The sequence below is a fragment of the Lichenostomus cassidix genome, chromosome 3 (genome assembly GCF_008360975.1).
Source record: "Lichenostomus cassidix isolate B80296 chromosome 3, HeHo_3.0, whole genome shotgun sequence".
Taxonomy (NCBI): Eukaryota; Metazoa; Chordata; class Aves; order Passeriformes; family Meliphagidae; genus Lichenostomus; species Lichenostomus cassidix.
In genome coordinates, this window is record NC_139483.1 from 15,005,606 (window position 1) to 15,021,513 (window position 15,908).

A 15,908-nucleotide genomic window follows, 5' to 3' on the forward strand; every position below is an offset into this window, starting at 1 on the left:
GTCAAAGATTCACAAAGTAGTCAAATTTCAAATCTAAATTTGACTATTTGGCTTCAAGACAGGTGATGTTTTAACAGTCGAAGGCAGGGCTCATAATTTCTCAAAATAAAAGACAAACAGTTTCTTGTAGCATCAAACAAAACTCCAAGTTTGCTATCACTTAGAGTGATAGCAAACTGAAGAAAATAGCAGTCCTTTGACCATTAGCAGTACAGAAGATGGGAATAAATCAATATGGTATAATGGCTCTTCTAGTTTTCCCTTAAAAAGCCAAAAGTTCAGACTGCACCTTACTGCCTTTATTCCGGTTCTTAGGAAGTAAAAGCATTAGTAACCCACAAAAAAAAGCACCTTCTACCAAGAGAGTTCAAAAGCAGTCAAAACTACTTTTGCTTTGCAAAGGAAGTATCCGCCACAAAGGCGAGTATTTGGTGTCACACAATGTCAATGGCAGAGCTGTATACTGCAAGTTAATTAAGTTGGAAGTCAAAGCAGAACTCAATTCTTGCAGCTACCTACTGAAGTTCTTTAGCCAAAGAAATGCCTGTTATTAAAAACCTGTCTGAAGTCAGTTTGAAGCCAGCCACCAGCTCTTTCTACTGGATACACTCAGAACACTTCAACCACATCACAGATCGTACTTCACTAACAAGGAGAGGTGATTCTCCTTCACTACAACTGACAGAATTTACAGCTTCTGCAAGTAGAGATATGTAAGTCCTACCTATGCTGTCACAGGGATTTTCTGAGTAGCCATGCTAAGCAGGATAGTGACAACCATGAAGTTACTCAGCCACCTCACTCATAAATCAAAATACTCATGTAAATTAGACTTTAGTCTCAAAATGTGTTTCTTGCCTAAATATTTAAACACATAAATAACCCCAGCCATTCCAGCTTGTCATTTTAAGCTTTCTGACATTTATTGTTCGCAAGAAAAGAAAGGTCAGACTTATCAAATCTGCATTTATGCTTCCATGACATTTTTCTCCAACCAAATCTTTCCAAATTAAAGAAGCAAGACAAATGTGGCACATTTCATAAAGGACCTTTCTCAGCTCAGCACTGCAGTCTCAGCAACCATGTTGAGCTGAGAAGTGGCTTCCCAGGAAACAGATGCTGTTGCTCAGTGCTTAAATCTGGAAAGCAGGCAAACTGAATTGCTGTTTGATATTAGGTAAATCACTTGTGCCAAAAAAAGTAGATCTCCTTTCTCAGTACTCTAGCTCTGAGTAGTCCAAGAGGATGCTTTGGTGTGAGAATTAGACAGGAAATATCCAGGCACAGTGTGGAATTTGCTGCCATTAGGGAAGCAACTTGGACTCTCAAAACATCATAATTCCAAGTGTGTTAGCACTGATGTACCTAAAAGGTGAGACGTTCTTTATTGAGCCAAGGCTCACCTAGTGGGGAACTTTGTAAGTGCTAAATACTGTCAATCTCTCCTCAACTTTTCTGCTTCTTTTGGCTAATTCACAAACATCGTCACAAACACAGATTTTATTTCCTACCATGTAATGTTCAGGTGAGATGTGCAGTGAACCAAATTACCAGATTACTTCAGGATCCAATTCACTCAGACACTGCAAAACTGCCTTTGATTTTGAAAAATGTCTCTGCTTTTGTATAATAAAGCACTTAAGTTTCCCTGTGCACTTCTTTACTGTAGGTATTTATTCCCTGTTTTTAAGGATGGGGAAATAAAAGCACAGCAAGTTTAGAGAAAACATATTTTTAAAATGTGCAATAAATGTTCATTCAAACATAATAAATTGTTTCTTCTGCCCCTTTTGGTGCTTGTTTATGGCTATTTTGCTGAACACACTTATGCATAAGAACATTCATAAGAACAACGAACCTAAAAGTAAACAAAATTTGCAGGAAACAGACCTAGAAATCATAAACACATTGTGCATAATCCTGGCTCTCAGTGAGGATCAGCAACACCACATAACTGGGAAAACAAAACCATGTGACCACATCACACCTTCCATGAACCACTCAAAGACTGAGCATCATTTCTAACATTGTTTGTCAAATAACCGACAACAAATTTGCAAATCCTGGTGGTGTTAGTGTGAAAGTCTCATGCCTTTTGCAAGCCAAATTTTTGTGGTCAGCACGGAAACAGTGGACAAGGCATCATGAGTCAAAAGTCATAAGCTATGAGTTTTCTTGAGTTTTCTTAGTGCTGGTGGAGTAGGAAAGTGGCTTGGACAGGAACAGGCAGGACAGCAGCAGGATCAAGGATGACACTGCCCAAAAGCCAGGCAAACCCATCACTCAACAATTGTTTCCCTCTTCATGAGGCATTTACAATTCAAGAAGAGGCACTGTGAACTGATTAAATCCACATTTCTGGAGAGTACCAGTGGTAGGAAGTCTAGAGGGAAGTGCTACAGACCTAATAGGGCAGGAAAAGACGGGGAAAGGTGCTTCTCAGCACACTCATGATTTACTGTGATTTAGCAACTGGCAATCTACATACAGCACACAGTTACCCATGACAAGCCAAGGGTAGAACAGGAAAATCTCAATTTGCACATGTTCATATCTACAATAAACTTAAGTGCAACTCACTCTATTCTTAAGCTTTGGACTGGCAAAGCTGGCCTGATAGATGAGGCAAAGCACAAAACTCCAACAGAAAAGAGCAAAGCCACTTGCACTACAACAAAAACCTTTCAGAAGCCTGATGGCAATGCCTCAGTCTTATCCACCACATTCTGCCGCGTTTTATCAGAAGAGCAAGATCAGATCTCAAATGTGGCACACAGCTGAGGATGAGAGAAAACCAGAGAACAACTGCAAAGTGACTGATGTCTTTTACCAGTTTTCTGCTCAGTATGACAACTCCTTTGAAGGCAGAGACACAAAACCAAAAAATAATAAAAGAAAAATATAACTAAGAGACCTCAATTAAATGCTGGTACCTCTAAATATGCAGAAATAATTCTGTGGACTTTACCACTATCAGATTTCAGCTTGAAGCTCTGATTTTCATTTACAAAATGCCCACTTTCAAAACCACATTTTTATCTAGTCTAAAGTTCTTTCTAATCTTTAGGCAAAGGGTTCCTCCTGCAAATGAGTTCAGGTGTATAGTGGCAGTCCCCTAAAGATGTAAAGCTTAATTGCCTCAGCATTATAATAGCATTGCTATGTAGTGAATGCAGACAGTTTCAGGGAGAATACATGTGGCAAGTTAATAAAATTTTAGATGAAGGCCACAGTGCAGGAGTAATATTTCGCCTAGCCAGAGGATGAAAAGTTATGCATTGCTATTTAAAAAATATAATTGGAATGTTAAATCTATTTCATGAATGAAAGTACATTGACCTTTAGAGGGAAGAATGACTCATTTTCAACCCCATATGCCCCTTCTTAACATACGCTTCCCACCTTTGCATATGTAAGTAGCAATTAGTTTTCATGGGAAGTTATTTTATGGCCATTTCAGCTTATTAAACTTGCTGGGTAAACTCACAAGAAACCTATTTAGAAACATTTGTGGCTCAGGTGCCCTACAGTGAGAGAACTGGTTACCTGTGAGGTTAACAGGAAAAAAATCCAAATAGCAATGCAGGGTTAGGGTGGAAAGGCTCCAGATTGTCTCCCCCAAAAAAGCTCAGTAACCTGTCCAGAGTACACTGCTGCAGAGACCCACTGTGGTTCAACACTATACAGCAAATCCTGAAAGACCAGAACTAAAGCTGGCCTGAAAATCTCCTGACTATAATGCTCACACTGGCTGTTCAGTTCCCCATAGCAATGTACTGGTTTTCATTAAATACTTTTGGGAAAGATTTCCTTGGAGGCACAGCAGTTTCCAGTCAAAACCACAGACAACAAGAGCAAAGTCAACAGCAACCTGGGAGTTGAGAGATTCGCCTCAAATACAGGAGATCTGCAGCTCTGCACTGCTGTCCAAGCTTCTTTCTCCCTTCCTCTGCATTTCTTGTTGTGTCTCTTTTAAACAGAAAAGATTCAAATTAATTTGATTTTTTTTTTCTGGTCCCAGAGAAGCACTGGGAAAAAGCTAAGAAGACAGTATTGTCTGAAAGCATTTCCAAGAGAGGAAAACTCTCTTGTATCCAATTTTGAAAAGGCCAAGCTGATGCAGAAATGGTAGATGGGCTGAGGACCAGTTTCTCCAAATTGAAGCTTTTTCTTGCAGGATGCTCTGTTCCCACAAGGATGAGGGAGAAATCTGGCATCAAAAGTATTTGCAGGAGAGCCCTGTAGAAATTCCTGTGAACTTTATGCCTTGTCTGCTAAACAGCAGCCCACAAGTACATCCTTTACTAATTGTTCAGTAACAGACTGAGACAAAGTGCTTTGCGCTTTGTGCAAACATGTTAAAAAAGGTTCACCCCAGTTAAATTGATCTTCGAGCCAGCAAATCAAAGTATAAGGCAAAGAGAATAAAGCATTATTTGCAGGATTCTGTTGTCACCCCTAAGGTCAGTGGGAATTCATTCCCTTGCCATTTTTTTTCTCATCCTAAAATATAGTTCATTCTTTATTCACGTGGAGGGTAAATGTGATGAAAATAATTTAGCAAGGTAATTACTCATTTTTCTGGGAAGTACTGCAACCCTGGGCATCTCCAGCAGACAAGAGGAAAAAAAAAAAAGCCAACATATGTGAAGCAGCTTTCCATTGTTGATGTGAGGATTGTGTTGTTTGAAATCCATTTCCAATTAGCTTAAGCAATGAAGGAAAGGCTCAGTTGCCTTAGGAAGGGCTTTAGTTAAGCCCCGTACACATTAGCTGCAATGGTGTCAATAATTGCTGGAATCTGATGGGCTGGTGGATGCTGTTCGTGCTGTTATCACTGTGTCAGCACATCCTGCTGTCGACAGGGCTACACAGCACAAATTTAAGGCTGGCAGTGACACATGGTGTTCACACAGGCAGCGCCTTAGCAAAGCAGGAGGAATGGATTTCCTAATGTTGTTAAACAAACCCACGTTACAAAAGCAGGGCAAAGCCATGGACGGAACAGTGTGACTGCACTAAGGTGTCACTGCTGAAAATGCAGAGGTGCAATTCAGAAAGACACCAGGATTTTTACAGGAGATTATGAACTGCTGCAAGGAGAAGTTATCACTTCGATATAGGTAAAGGAGGTCCATATTCCTTCCCTCTGCTCCTCCTTTTCCTGCATCCTCTATGATTGACTTTGCATGACTGTATTGCAGTAAGAACAGCAGAGCTTTGTCCCCCAAATGATTTTACAGGTGCACAGCTTCCTACTGGTCTGGAAAAACATGCATTTCTGATCAATAATGAGATAACAGACAAAATAAAGCCTGTGAGTTTTACTAGCTTTGGTTAAAACTCCATCTGCATTATATTCACATCAGAGAACCTGCTAGTTCCCATGTATACCTTTCCCTCAGGTTAAAAACACACCTTCATCCTCTGAGAAGACAAATGTATGTCCTTCAGCTCCATCATTGCTATAAGTACCTGAGTAAAGATGGCATGCAAAACTAAGGCTTCACTGTTAAAAGAGGAGATCTGTAAATCAAAACAAGTGCTAATCACAACAAATTCCCTGACCAGAAAGAAAAGGAGACAGTAGGTTTTGGTGTCTTTAATTTTTAATTATTCTTTCTTTACGGCAATGTAGCAAGGCAAGACCTGCTGAGGGGTGTTTGGCCTCACCTAGCCATCTCGTGGTGGACAGCACTTCTGTGTTATCCCTGCCAAATCCATCACAGGAATAGCTAACCTGACAGATCACTTCAGCCACAGCTGTAGGACTTACACCCAGCCTACCCTGACAGTTGATTTTCATTTTAGGCAGCAAGGAAGGAGATGGGTTCCATTTGTAGTTCTTCAGATGACTGTCCTATCTTTTCAGATGAGCATCAAAAATCAGTCACTCCAACTTTGTATTCAAAGCCCAGCATCGACTTCTCTCTCCTCTTGTGAATTTACTTAAGTGTATTCTGTGGTCCATTAAGTAGGTGGCTACTCAGGGACACACCATTGATTTCTACAAAGCTCCATAAAAGGTACCTTACTTAACTCACTGTGACAAATTATTTGGACCTGCAGTCCTCTAGGTATTATATTCTTCTAGTAGGAAAGGCTGAATCAGAGGTTCTGTTAAAGGCACAGTGCACACACAGAATGGAAATTTCTCTTGATCACTGGCCCAAAACAGAGCCCCAGTTTGAGATAAAGGAGTTGTCCCAAACCATGACTGCAAATCACTGCCAACCGGAACCAAAATTCTAAGCCAGGCTCTCTGTACACACAAGTACCAGTGCTGCATGAACCAGTTGCAGTGCAACTTCTTCTTGTACTGTAGCTGATACAGTGCAGTTCTCTAAGGATCCTTTGGGGTTTTAAAAGGGATAGAAATGTCAATCAGCCTTTGTGTTTAAAGAGTAGTAGTAGCCAATAATAGTGATAGTAGCACTAATGCACAAAATTGGGGGTCAGACCCAGCTTTGGAGATGTTTGTGCTGTTCTCTGGTCTGCTTGCACATAACCTTGAAAATACTTGCACCACTTTGAGGAAGCATCCCTTTTTAGGATGGTATTTCTTAACTTTTAAAGAACCTGATCTTGCTGCCCTTGGACTAATGACGCTTTAACCTCGGGGTCTTGCTTGCGGCTTTCTAGCCCATAGCAAGTCTTGGCATTTCGTAAAAATCCCTCAATACTTTCAAAACTGTCCTCCTGGCCCCACCAAAGCCCCTCGATACATTTCGCACCAGTAAAGCGCAGCCTTCAGGGACAAGCCGTGAGGGAAAGGCGCGACTGCTCGGGGAGCTGCGCTTCCCGCATCCGCGGGGTTGTCAGTGACCGGGACGGTGCGGGGCGCTGGACGCGTGTCCCGGCGGACAAGGCGCACGGCACCGCCGGGACACGGCGGGGGCTGCGCGGGAGCGGGCGAGGGGCGCTGCCCGGCGCGGTGCGCGGCATGCAACGCACGGCTCACCTGCCGCGGAGACGTGGAAGAGGAGGCGGGGGCGAGCGGCACGGATGGCCGCCGACAGCCCTCGCTCGCTGCCCGGGAGGGCGCCGCGGCGCTCGGGCATCAGCCGCACCCGCAGCCGCCCGTCGCCGGCGCGGAGCCACCAGGCGAAGAGCTCGGTGAGGTTGAACTCCAGGTGCGCCCCGCCGGAGCCCGGCGGCGGCTCGCCGGCGCAGCCGTCCCGCACGGTGCCCTCGCCCACCTCCAGCACCAGCTGCTTGGCGCGCCGCAGCCGCCGCCCGACCGCGGAGGGCCCGGCGGGGACCGCGGGCGGCTCGGCCCGCGGTAGCGCCCCGCGGGCGGCGCGGAGCAGGGGCGCGCAGTCCAGGCGCAGGCGGCACCGCGCCGCGGCGCGCCCCGGCGGCCCCAGCACCAGCTCCCGCACGTAGGTGCGAAACAGCGAGGGCACGACGAAGTCCATCGCCAGGCTCCTCCTCTGCAGCCGCGAGAGGCCGGGGGTGTCCCGCGGTCCCGCCGACCCCGGGGCCAAGCTCAAGGCGAGGCAGGCGGCGGCCAGGATGCGGGCGGGCAGCCTGCCCCCAGCCATGACCCGCGGGAGGCCGGCAGCGCCCCGTCCTGCGCCCGCGGAGCGGAGCCGGGGAGCTCGGAGCCGGTGCGGTGCTCTGCGGAGGCTCGTCCGGCCGGTGCTCCCGGAGCCGCCGCTGCGCGGGCTTTGCCGGCTCCAACTACCCGCCACAACGCAGGCATTACCCAGCGAGCGCTGACGTCACGCCCGAGCGCGCCCCCCAGCAGCCAATGGCGTCCCCGGCAGCCCTCATTATGCAAATGCACGGAGGCGGGGCGGGCGGAGCGTTCATTGAGGGAAAAAATGGCCCGGCGGCGCCGGGAGCGGGGCTGGGGCTGCGCGGCCTCCGGGGACCGGGCTGGGACACGCGCGGCTCCCGGGAACGGGGGCGGGAAGCGGCCGCTTGCTGCCCGCAGGGGGAGACCCGGCGCTCCGGCAATAGCAGGGCTGGAGCCGCACCTCCACATGGCCCGGAGGGGCTGGGGGCGGGCACCGGGCGCCGAGCCCGGCTACCACCCCCGTGTGGTGAGGGGCTCTGGGGTCTCGTTCCCCGGCTGTTCTGTCTGTGCGGGCAGTGATGGACAGATCTGTCCGCTTTTCTTCCTTCCTTTCCTCTTCCTCCCTTTCCTTCTCTTTCTTTCCCTTTCCTTCCCTGTGTCCTCCCTTCCCATCTTTCCTTTTCCTCCCTTTCTTCCCATCCTTTCCTTCCCGACTTCTTTCCTTACCTCCTCAAAGGCTGACGGCCATAAAACAACCCTGCATGTCCTTCCTCTGTAGAGAAAGGAAAAAAAAAATATGAGAAGCCAGAAATAGGGAGGGAAAAATCTTAGAGTATAAGTCATTCTAAAAAACTGATCAAAATTCTTCCATTTCAGCGTGAAAACAACAGCCTGAAGAAAGGTTCATGCAACAATTTCCCCTTTTTTACCCTTCATAAATACAATATAATTACTGTAATTACATTAGTGCTGTGCCTTAGGATAGCTAATCATAACTCATTCATATTTCTGGAAGTTGCCTATATGAATTAATGACTTATTATTATCTCTTTAGTTTGATACTTAATGCATGTATATTTTTATAATCCAGGTACTTTAACTATATAATCATTAGAGTGCAATTATTCTGTCGTGCAGTTATTCTTGTGCTTATATCAAATTAATGTTAATATACAGATATTGTGGAGCAGAACCACAGCGTAATGCCTCCATAATTGTAATGCCACAGAGTGTAATTGCAGGCACAATGCTAGAAAAGGGAACCATGATCTTTTCCATACAGAAGCGTTGAGGAAGGGACTTCAGGGCAATTGCTGAAGGATTAGTTAGATAATAATTACAAAAAAAGCCACTTATGTGCCATGTTTAGCCTCCTACAGGTGAGCTAATTCAAAGCCCATCCAAGAGGCTGGCATTTCTCTGGCTGCAAATGCTTTGGACATACCGTTGCTTTCCCCCAGCTCATCTTATTTCACAGTCCCCTAGATTAACTTGCTCAACGTGTGAACCCTAATCCTTCACTTTTCAGTTTTAATGACTTTGGGTCTCTATCCTCTCATGACCCACCAGTAGGACCCCATCCCTGGCTCTGGGACCTGGGCAGAGATGCCCTGGCAGAAGTCCCAGCACCCTACTGCTGGATGAACCAGTGTCTGTCCCAACACTGCCCCCGGGGCTGTGCCCAGGGGGACTCCAGGCAGACCTCACTGCTTGCCTCTGCTCTCTGCAGCTGGGCACCAGCCTGCACCCACAGCTCTGCCTGGCCCTGGGCCAGCTGCAGGTGCTGAGTAGCAGGAAGGAAGTGGTGGCAGAGAAAGAAGATGAGGAGGAGGAGCAGGAAGAAGGCAGTGATGAGTATGGGACCATCATCATCCTCATCTGGCCCACCAGCTCCTGCAGGGCCACTTCAGGGTTAGTTGTGGTGCCACATCCCATGGTTGGGCAGGAGGGGTTCCCAGGCATGCTCTCTGCCTCCCTGGGCAGGGAGTGGATGGGGGCATTTCCATGTCCTAAATCCCATGGTCACCTTTTGGCCCCTTGCAGGCAAAGGTAAAAGCTGCTGTTCTGGAAGCTCAGAGGGAGCCATGGCTTGGGCAGCACCTCTGTCCTGCCCCCACCACGGGATTTTGTCCTGCCCACGTGTCCCTACCCATGGGGCAGGGCTGTGCAGGCACATCTGCCCTTGGGCTGGGGGAGCAGGGCCTGGCACAGGTTCTCCTCTCTTTCTGCAGCTCCCAGACACTGAAGGAGCTGTGGGTGGGAACACTACAGGATAAGCTGGGAGATGCTTCAGGAGCAGCCTGACAAGGGAACACAACTCCTGAGCTGAGTGGAGGTGCCCCTGTGGTTGTGGGCAGCTCTCAGTCAGAGCTGTTTGACAAAACAGGAGAAGTGGCTTGGGCTTCATCCAGCTCTCTTCCTGTCCCTTTTGCATGCACAGGACAAAGGGAGTCCAAGTGATGTCTTCCAACCATCAAAGCCCTGTGGAGTTGAGCCGTTGCTGTGCAGTGTCTGCTCTGGGCTCTGTCCCTGAGCTCTGCTCCTCCAGCTGAGCAGCAGAGGCATCACTGCTCCCCTTGCACACCTTCTCTTTTACCCAGTGGAGGATGTTGCGTTCCAGGAGTCTGGAGAGGCTGGTTGAGGACCTGGCAAAGGTGAGAATGGCTGCCCTCTGGCTGGGCTGGGGTGCCTAGGATGTGTTGCTAATGGAGTGAACTTGCTGGGGAGGGAGGAAGTCTCTGTGATGCCACTCAGCAAGCAGAGGGATTGGAGAGCCACCAGGATCACCAGCAAGTCCTTGCCAGCGGCACTGGGACAAATGCTGTTGTGCAGGGCAGAGAGCCCAGGAGGGCAGAGGGTCCCAGCTCTGCCACGCTCAGGCTGGTGGGGCTGGGTGGCAGCTCCCCAGTGCCCTTTCTGCTGTGGGGCTGCTCTCTGAGCACATCTTGGTTCTTGCAGGCTGATCCCAAGCAAGGGCCTTCAATGGCTCTGTCTGGCAATGGAGGATGACTTTGCTGCTCACCAGGTGAGTTTTGGAAGGAAAGGCAACCTTGTGCTCAGGCTGAGCTGTGCTCACTTGTCCCATAAGTGCTACCATGCAGGTGTGGGACCCCAAGAGAGGACATCACCTGGACGAGCAAGGACACCAAGTGGGTGGTAGCCACTGGATACAGTTCTGGGGGGACAGAGAGCCTCCACTGCTGCCCACAGCTTGGAGAAGGGCAGGGCAAGGGCTGGGCCAGGCTGTCCCAGTGACACACCAGCTTTCAGGAGTCTCCAAGCCGAAGCCACAGCTCCAGCTGCTGGCTCCCTGCCTGTCCTGTTGCATGGCAATGTCCACTGATCAGCTTTTGGGATCTGTGGAGGTCCTCTGGTCTAACTGTCCTGCTTGAGCAGGCTCACCTAGAACAAATTTCCCAGCACAGTTCATCCACTGGTAGCCACAGGAATCCAACGTGGGATTTTTTTCAAAGTAGGACATTTATCTTCATCCATCCTTTGTATTTACCAGTGAGCTGAAGTTGGGAGGTTTCTTTAGTGCCACATCAGTGTAGCAATAGTTGGAGTGTAAAAGAGTCAAAGGAGACTTTTGCAAAGGTCTCCGAGTTCCTGCATTTTTTGTGAAAAGGGCAGGTTTTTAACTATCTCTTCTTCTTAGTCATGGCATTGCTCAAGATTAGCAATTAAAGAAGTCACTCAAAATCAAAAGCTATTTTGTCCCCACTCCCACAACAAACAGTATGGAGTCTGGAGTAGATTATGACAGCCATGCTTTGCCCAAGCAAAGCAAGAGGAGAGAGAAATAAAAGAGGAGAAGAGAGAAAACAGAGACTATCACCAGTTCATAGATCCCGCATTGGTCCTGCCATGTGGATGGTCAAGAGCTGAGGCAAACAATAAAGAGAGTGAGGGGCCCTGACCTCACTTTCTTTCAGTTACCTGGTGCATATCTCTTAATTAACCCATATTTTTCTCACCCTTTTTTTCACACATGCACAGCCAGCCCTTGCAACCCTCCTCCAGGGAGTGAGTTCAGGGTGGGACCTGAGCCTGAGTGTCCAGTCACAGCTGGAAGTGGGCTCAGTTCAGCACTGCCCCTTCTCCACAGGACCCTCTCTTCTAATCACAACTGTCCTGCCACAACAGTCAGAATGTTGTATTATGCCTGCTGCTTCAATGGTCCACAAATGGAAACAATCTGTAGTGCATACAAGTGTTCTGTAACATACAATCCAGTGCAGAAGGATTTCCAATTGATCTGTATGCTTCTATTCCTTTGAGCTCAGATTACTTACTGGAAATAAATGCTAAGTGGACTGAATTAATCCTGTGCTCCTGTCTTTTCATTCCACCTCGTATTCTATTCTAGTGGATAGGCTTATAAAGGTGCACAATCCTGGACTGGGAGCTACACTCTCAATTCTGCCCTCTTCACCATGTTCTTTTGGACTCTCCTCATACTCTGTCATGGTATCACATGCTAGTGAGAATGACTGTTATTGCAGATTATTGTATGCTGGGCACAGGAAATGTTCTAAAAATCTTTACAATCAGTTTATTATGGGATTTTTTCCTGCTTGCACAGATCAATCAGATTTCTATCAAATGAAACTGCTGCTCTGGGACTTCTACAGTTTTCAGTTCTCAGTATTTTCCTCTGGGATTCAATTAATTTGATCCTAATGCTTAGGCTCATTTCGATGATTAGTAAGTCTCCTATGGAGTATAACTGGGTAGACCCTAGGCACAGTTCAGATTTTCAACTAATGTATAGAACAATTTGTTACAGATAATGTAGCAGAACAATTTAATTGATTCCTTTATGCTCAACATCTTGCTGAGACAGACCATGTCTTCTCAAATTTACTCTTTATTTTGGAAATTATACGGGGACCTCATTGACCTCTATCTTAACTACGAAGTTAAAGCTGGCCCCAGTGATAAGTCAGGCTGGCATGACTGGAGCCCTCACTTTCTGATCTTTTCTGAGAATTAGATAAAAAAAAGTATGGTGGCACACTGCAGCCTTCTTCCACATCCCCTTTAATATTTCTGGGTGATGTTGCCTGGAGTGGAATCAGCTATTTTATCTTTTCAGGCTCTTCCTTCTCTACTACATTTGCCCCCCTCAGAAAGCCATTGATCAGGAGAATGTTTTATGATGTGCCTGACTTGGGCACATGAGAATTTGTTTCTGCTCAGTGTCACTGGTGCAGGCTCTGTATGGACCCAAACGGCTCTGCCACCATTAGAGGGAGGGGATGTTCCCTTGGGAACAATATGGAAAAACCCTGAGGTACCTGGAGACAAGACAACAGGAGGGTGTTCTTTGCCTGCATTTGGGTGGTAATGCAGCCTTGCATGCCTAAGGCACACATGGCACTCAATGAAATAATCTGTATATGCTTGATAGGAAAAAAATATAAAGTAGGCTTCTGAGACTAGTGGTAGCTAACAGACTGTTATTTAACAGTCCCAAGGAAATTAGGTAGTGCATCAAAGCATGTAGCTGTGTACTTTTCCCACTGTATTACTTTGTTTCATTCCCACAAACCACAAGAAAGTTAGAGCTGAAAACTGAAATGAAGAGGTGTCTTTATTAATAGGCCTTAAATGGAACAGGAACAGCTGTTAATACATCGAAACAGAAAAAGTGAAAATGTGAAAATGGACCCATTAATGCATGAAGAGAGAAAAAGAAATCAATGAGGAATCTCCAGTGGTTGAGTTGCTGGCCTGCTTTTTTATCTTCTTTTTTTAATTGGTCTTTAACAGGGAGAGTGGTACGGACAATTGGAAAGGAATAGAAGCCTGGCCAATACAGCTGCTAATGAAGGCCACGTAAGGAAATACTTTGTTCAACTCTGTGATAGGTTGGGATCAGCAGATCTGGACAATATGCTTCCCAGGTTTTTAATTTAGCTAATGAATTGACTCTGTCGCTGGCAATTAATTTTGAAAAGTGGAGGAAAACCAAGGTAGTCTCAAAGGATGCGGGGGGGATTAAATACAGTGCTAATCTTTACTGTGGAGGGAAAGAGTCACATTGGTAGGTGTGCATTTCAGCATCAGCAAAAAAGTGAAAGAGAACAAGTCAGACAGGGGACTTCAGTGGGAGCATAGTGGGGTGCGAGAGCTGAGGGTGTGACGCCCATGGAAGGCACATTCTGCTCATAAAAGACTCACAGTCCTCAAGCAGTAAAATATTCATGCCAGGAAAAATGTATTACCTGTTCAGGATCTAATTTCAATTGTTTAGATGTTGGAAAAAACCCAGTAAATTGCACATATCCACATTCTAGCAAACCTTTGCCAGAACTTCCTGGGAAGTATTACTGGGGTAATAGACCTGACCAATCAGTCAGAAAACTCTTGGAAATGGAGTATGGTGTGTGAAAGATGGGTCTATAATAGACTGAGCAAGCATCAGAAATTGCTTTGCTTTAGCATTTCTGCTTGTACTTAGCTGAGAATATAAACAGTCAGCTCCTTAGGCAACACTGCTTTGGGAAGGCTTTACCACAGCCAGATGTGGAGATCTTGATTTAGACAGGCATGTTAGAGTGTCACCAAAGCTAAAGGAGAAAAATATTGTTGAGGAACACAACCAAGTTATCTACAAGGAGATTATGTGAAAGAACAGTGTTTTTCAACTAAATTTTGGAAAGAAATAGTGACTACTGAGTATCAGCACTCCTGATAGTAGTGTACAGAGGGAGTTGCCATTTATGTTTTCCCTCTCCCACTGAATGCCTACTACAAGTCATCTGTTATCTGTACTCTGGGTGTGATGTTAAATCCAAGGTCCAGTGGCAAGGCCTCAAGGCAAAGTGTCTGTGCACACCTATTTCACAGAGAGAGCTGAGGATGGGGACTGTTTCTAGATAAAATTGTCAGTGTCCAGACATGACGGCTTGGAAGGAAGAAGACAGAGGAAGCTGGCAATGGGATTGGTGATGCACATTTTGTTTGGGACTGCAAGACAGCAGACTTTAAGCAGCCTCAGTCCCTCCATGTGGTGCAGTCTTGCTTCCTAAGCCTGCTGATCTAAACTCCCTGATAGGCACCTCAGGCCACCAGGATCCAGGTGACAGCTCAACCTGTACTTTAGTAGCTGTTCCCTCACTAGGGTTAGGCTGAACAATTGCTGATCAATTAGCATTCAATTCGAGAAAGGCATGGGCTGATTTCCTTACTCACTGCCTTGCTGCTTGCAGTCCAGAGCTTGTAACTGGAGGCCAGACCTGAAAGCTTGTAAATATCCACTGTACTGACTTGAATGAAGCTACTTTGAATTTACACTAATGAGGCAGAAAGTAGATTGTGGCTCTTACTCATCAGTTTGTAATCACTCTGGCTCCCTGAGACAAAGGCAGTGAATCAACAATGCTCATTATTTCATTTACTGCTTTGCTTAAGCTACCTGCCCTTTCTTTAGCTATTGAGTGTTTCTAAAGTAGCCTTCCATTTGCCAAGATGAAGTATAATAGCCTCTTTTATTACCTTGGATTTTTGTCTTCCTCGTCATGTCAATTAGTGTTTGCATTTTAACAGAGATCCTGCCTGAAAGCATTCTATCCTCTAATGTCACAATTAGTGTTTCTTTCTGTTGGACCAATTATAGGTGATAATGTTACTATTTGACAGTGTTTGTGTTCTAATTAAGTGCCTGGTTGCAAATTTGGTTCTCAATTTCAGCCAAGCTGCTTCTTTTCATAGGTTATTCCCTGGCCACAGCTATCTACAGATCCCTGGAATTATGCATGGAAAATAAAAATAGATGAGTCACCACTTGTATGAAATATTTTCTCACTTTCATCTGGATTCATCTTTTCTCTTTTGTTATTGAGTACCCTTAGCATTTTTTCTTATTTGGTGAGAATCTTTATCAAGGACAGAGCATGCCACAGATAAAAGCAGAATGGAGCTTCTGAATGACAAGTTTAATCCATCACTTAAAGCCCCTGCTTTCAAGTGTCAGCCATGAACCACTGATTGTTAATATCACCCAGCACCAGGGTGCATCAGTACAACTGTTTTGCCCATTAAGAAAAACAAACAAATCAACGCTGAGTGTCAGGTTATAAAATGGGAAACCCCATCCTATAAAGCAGGTTTGGGGACAAAAATGGAGTAAGATGAATTACTGTGTTTATAATGGGGGAAATGCCATTCTCATAAATAAAGATAGATAGATAGATATAGATATAGATATATAAGATTTCATCTTATTTTTAGCACTATGTAGAACAGCATGGAGACATTTGACAGCATTACTTGTCCTGTAATTCTGCTTGCCTCACCTTGCATAAATGCCAGGATCTACTTCTAAATCTGCCCCAGTCTGCATGCCTTTGGATACCAGTGTGCACAAGAGAGGTTACAA

At 46.0% G+C, this 15,908-nt stretch overlaps 1 protein-coding gene across 1 annotated transcript in view; it reads right to left on the reverse strand.

The window, feature by feature from the left end:
* ALK (ALK receptor tyrosine kinase) overlaps positions 1-7,650 on the reverse strand; it is a 307,378-nt gene extending 299,728 nt beyond the window's left edge. The window contains exon 1 of the mRNA XM_085054627.1: positions 6,962-7,650. Coding sequence (XP_084910753.1) covers positions 6,962-7,544 — 583 coding nt within the window. The 5' untranslated portion in view covers positions 7,545-7,650. The remainder of the gene's footprint in view (positions 1-6,961) is intronic.
* Positions 7,651-15,908: the final 8,258 nt, after the last annotated feature.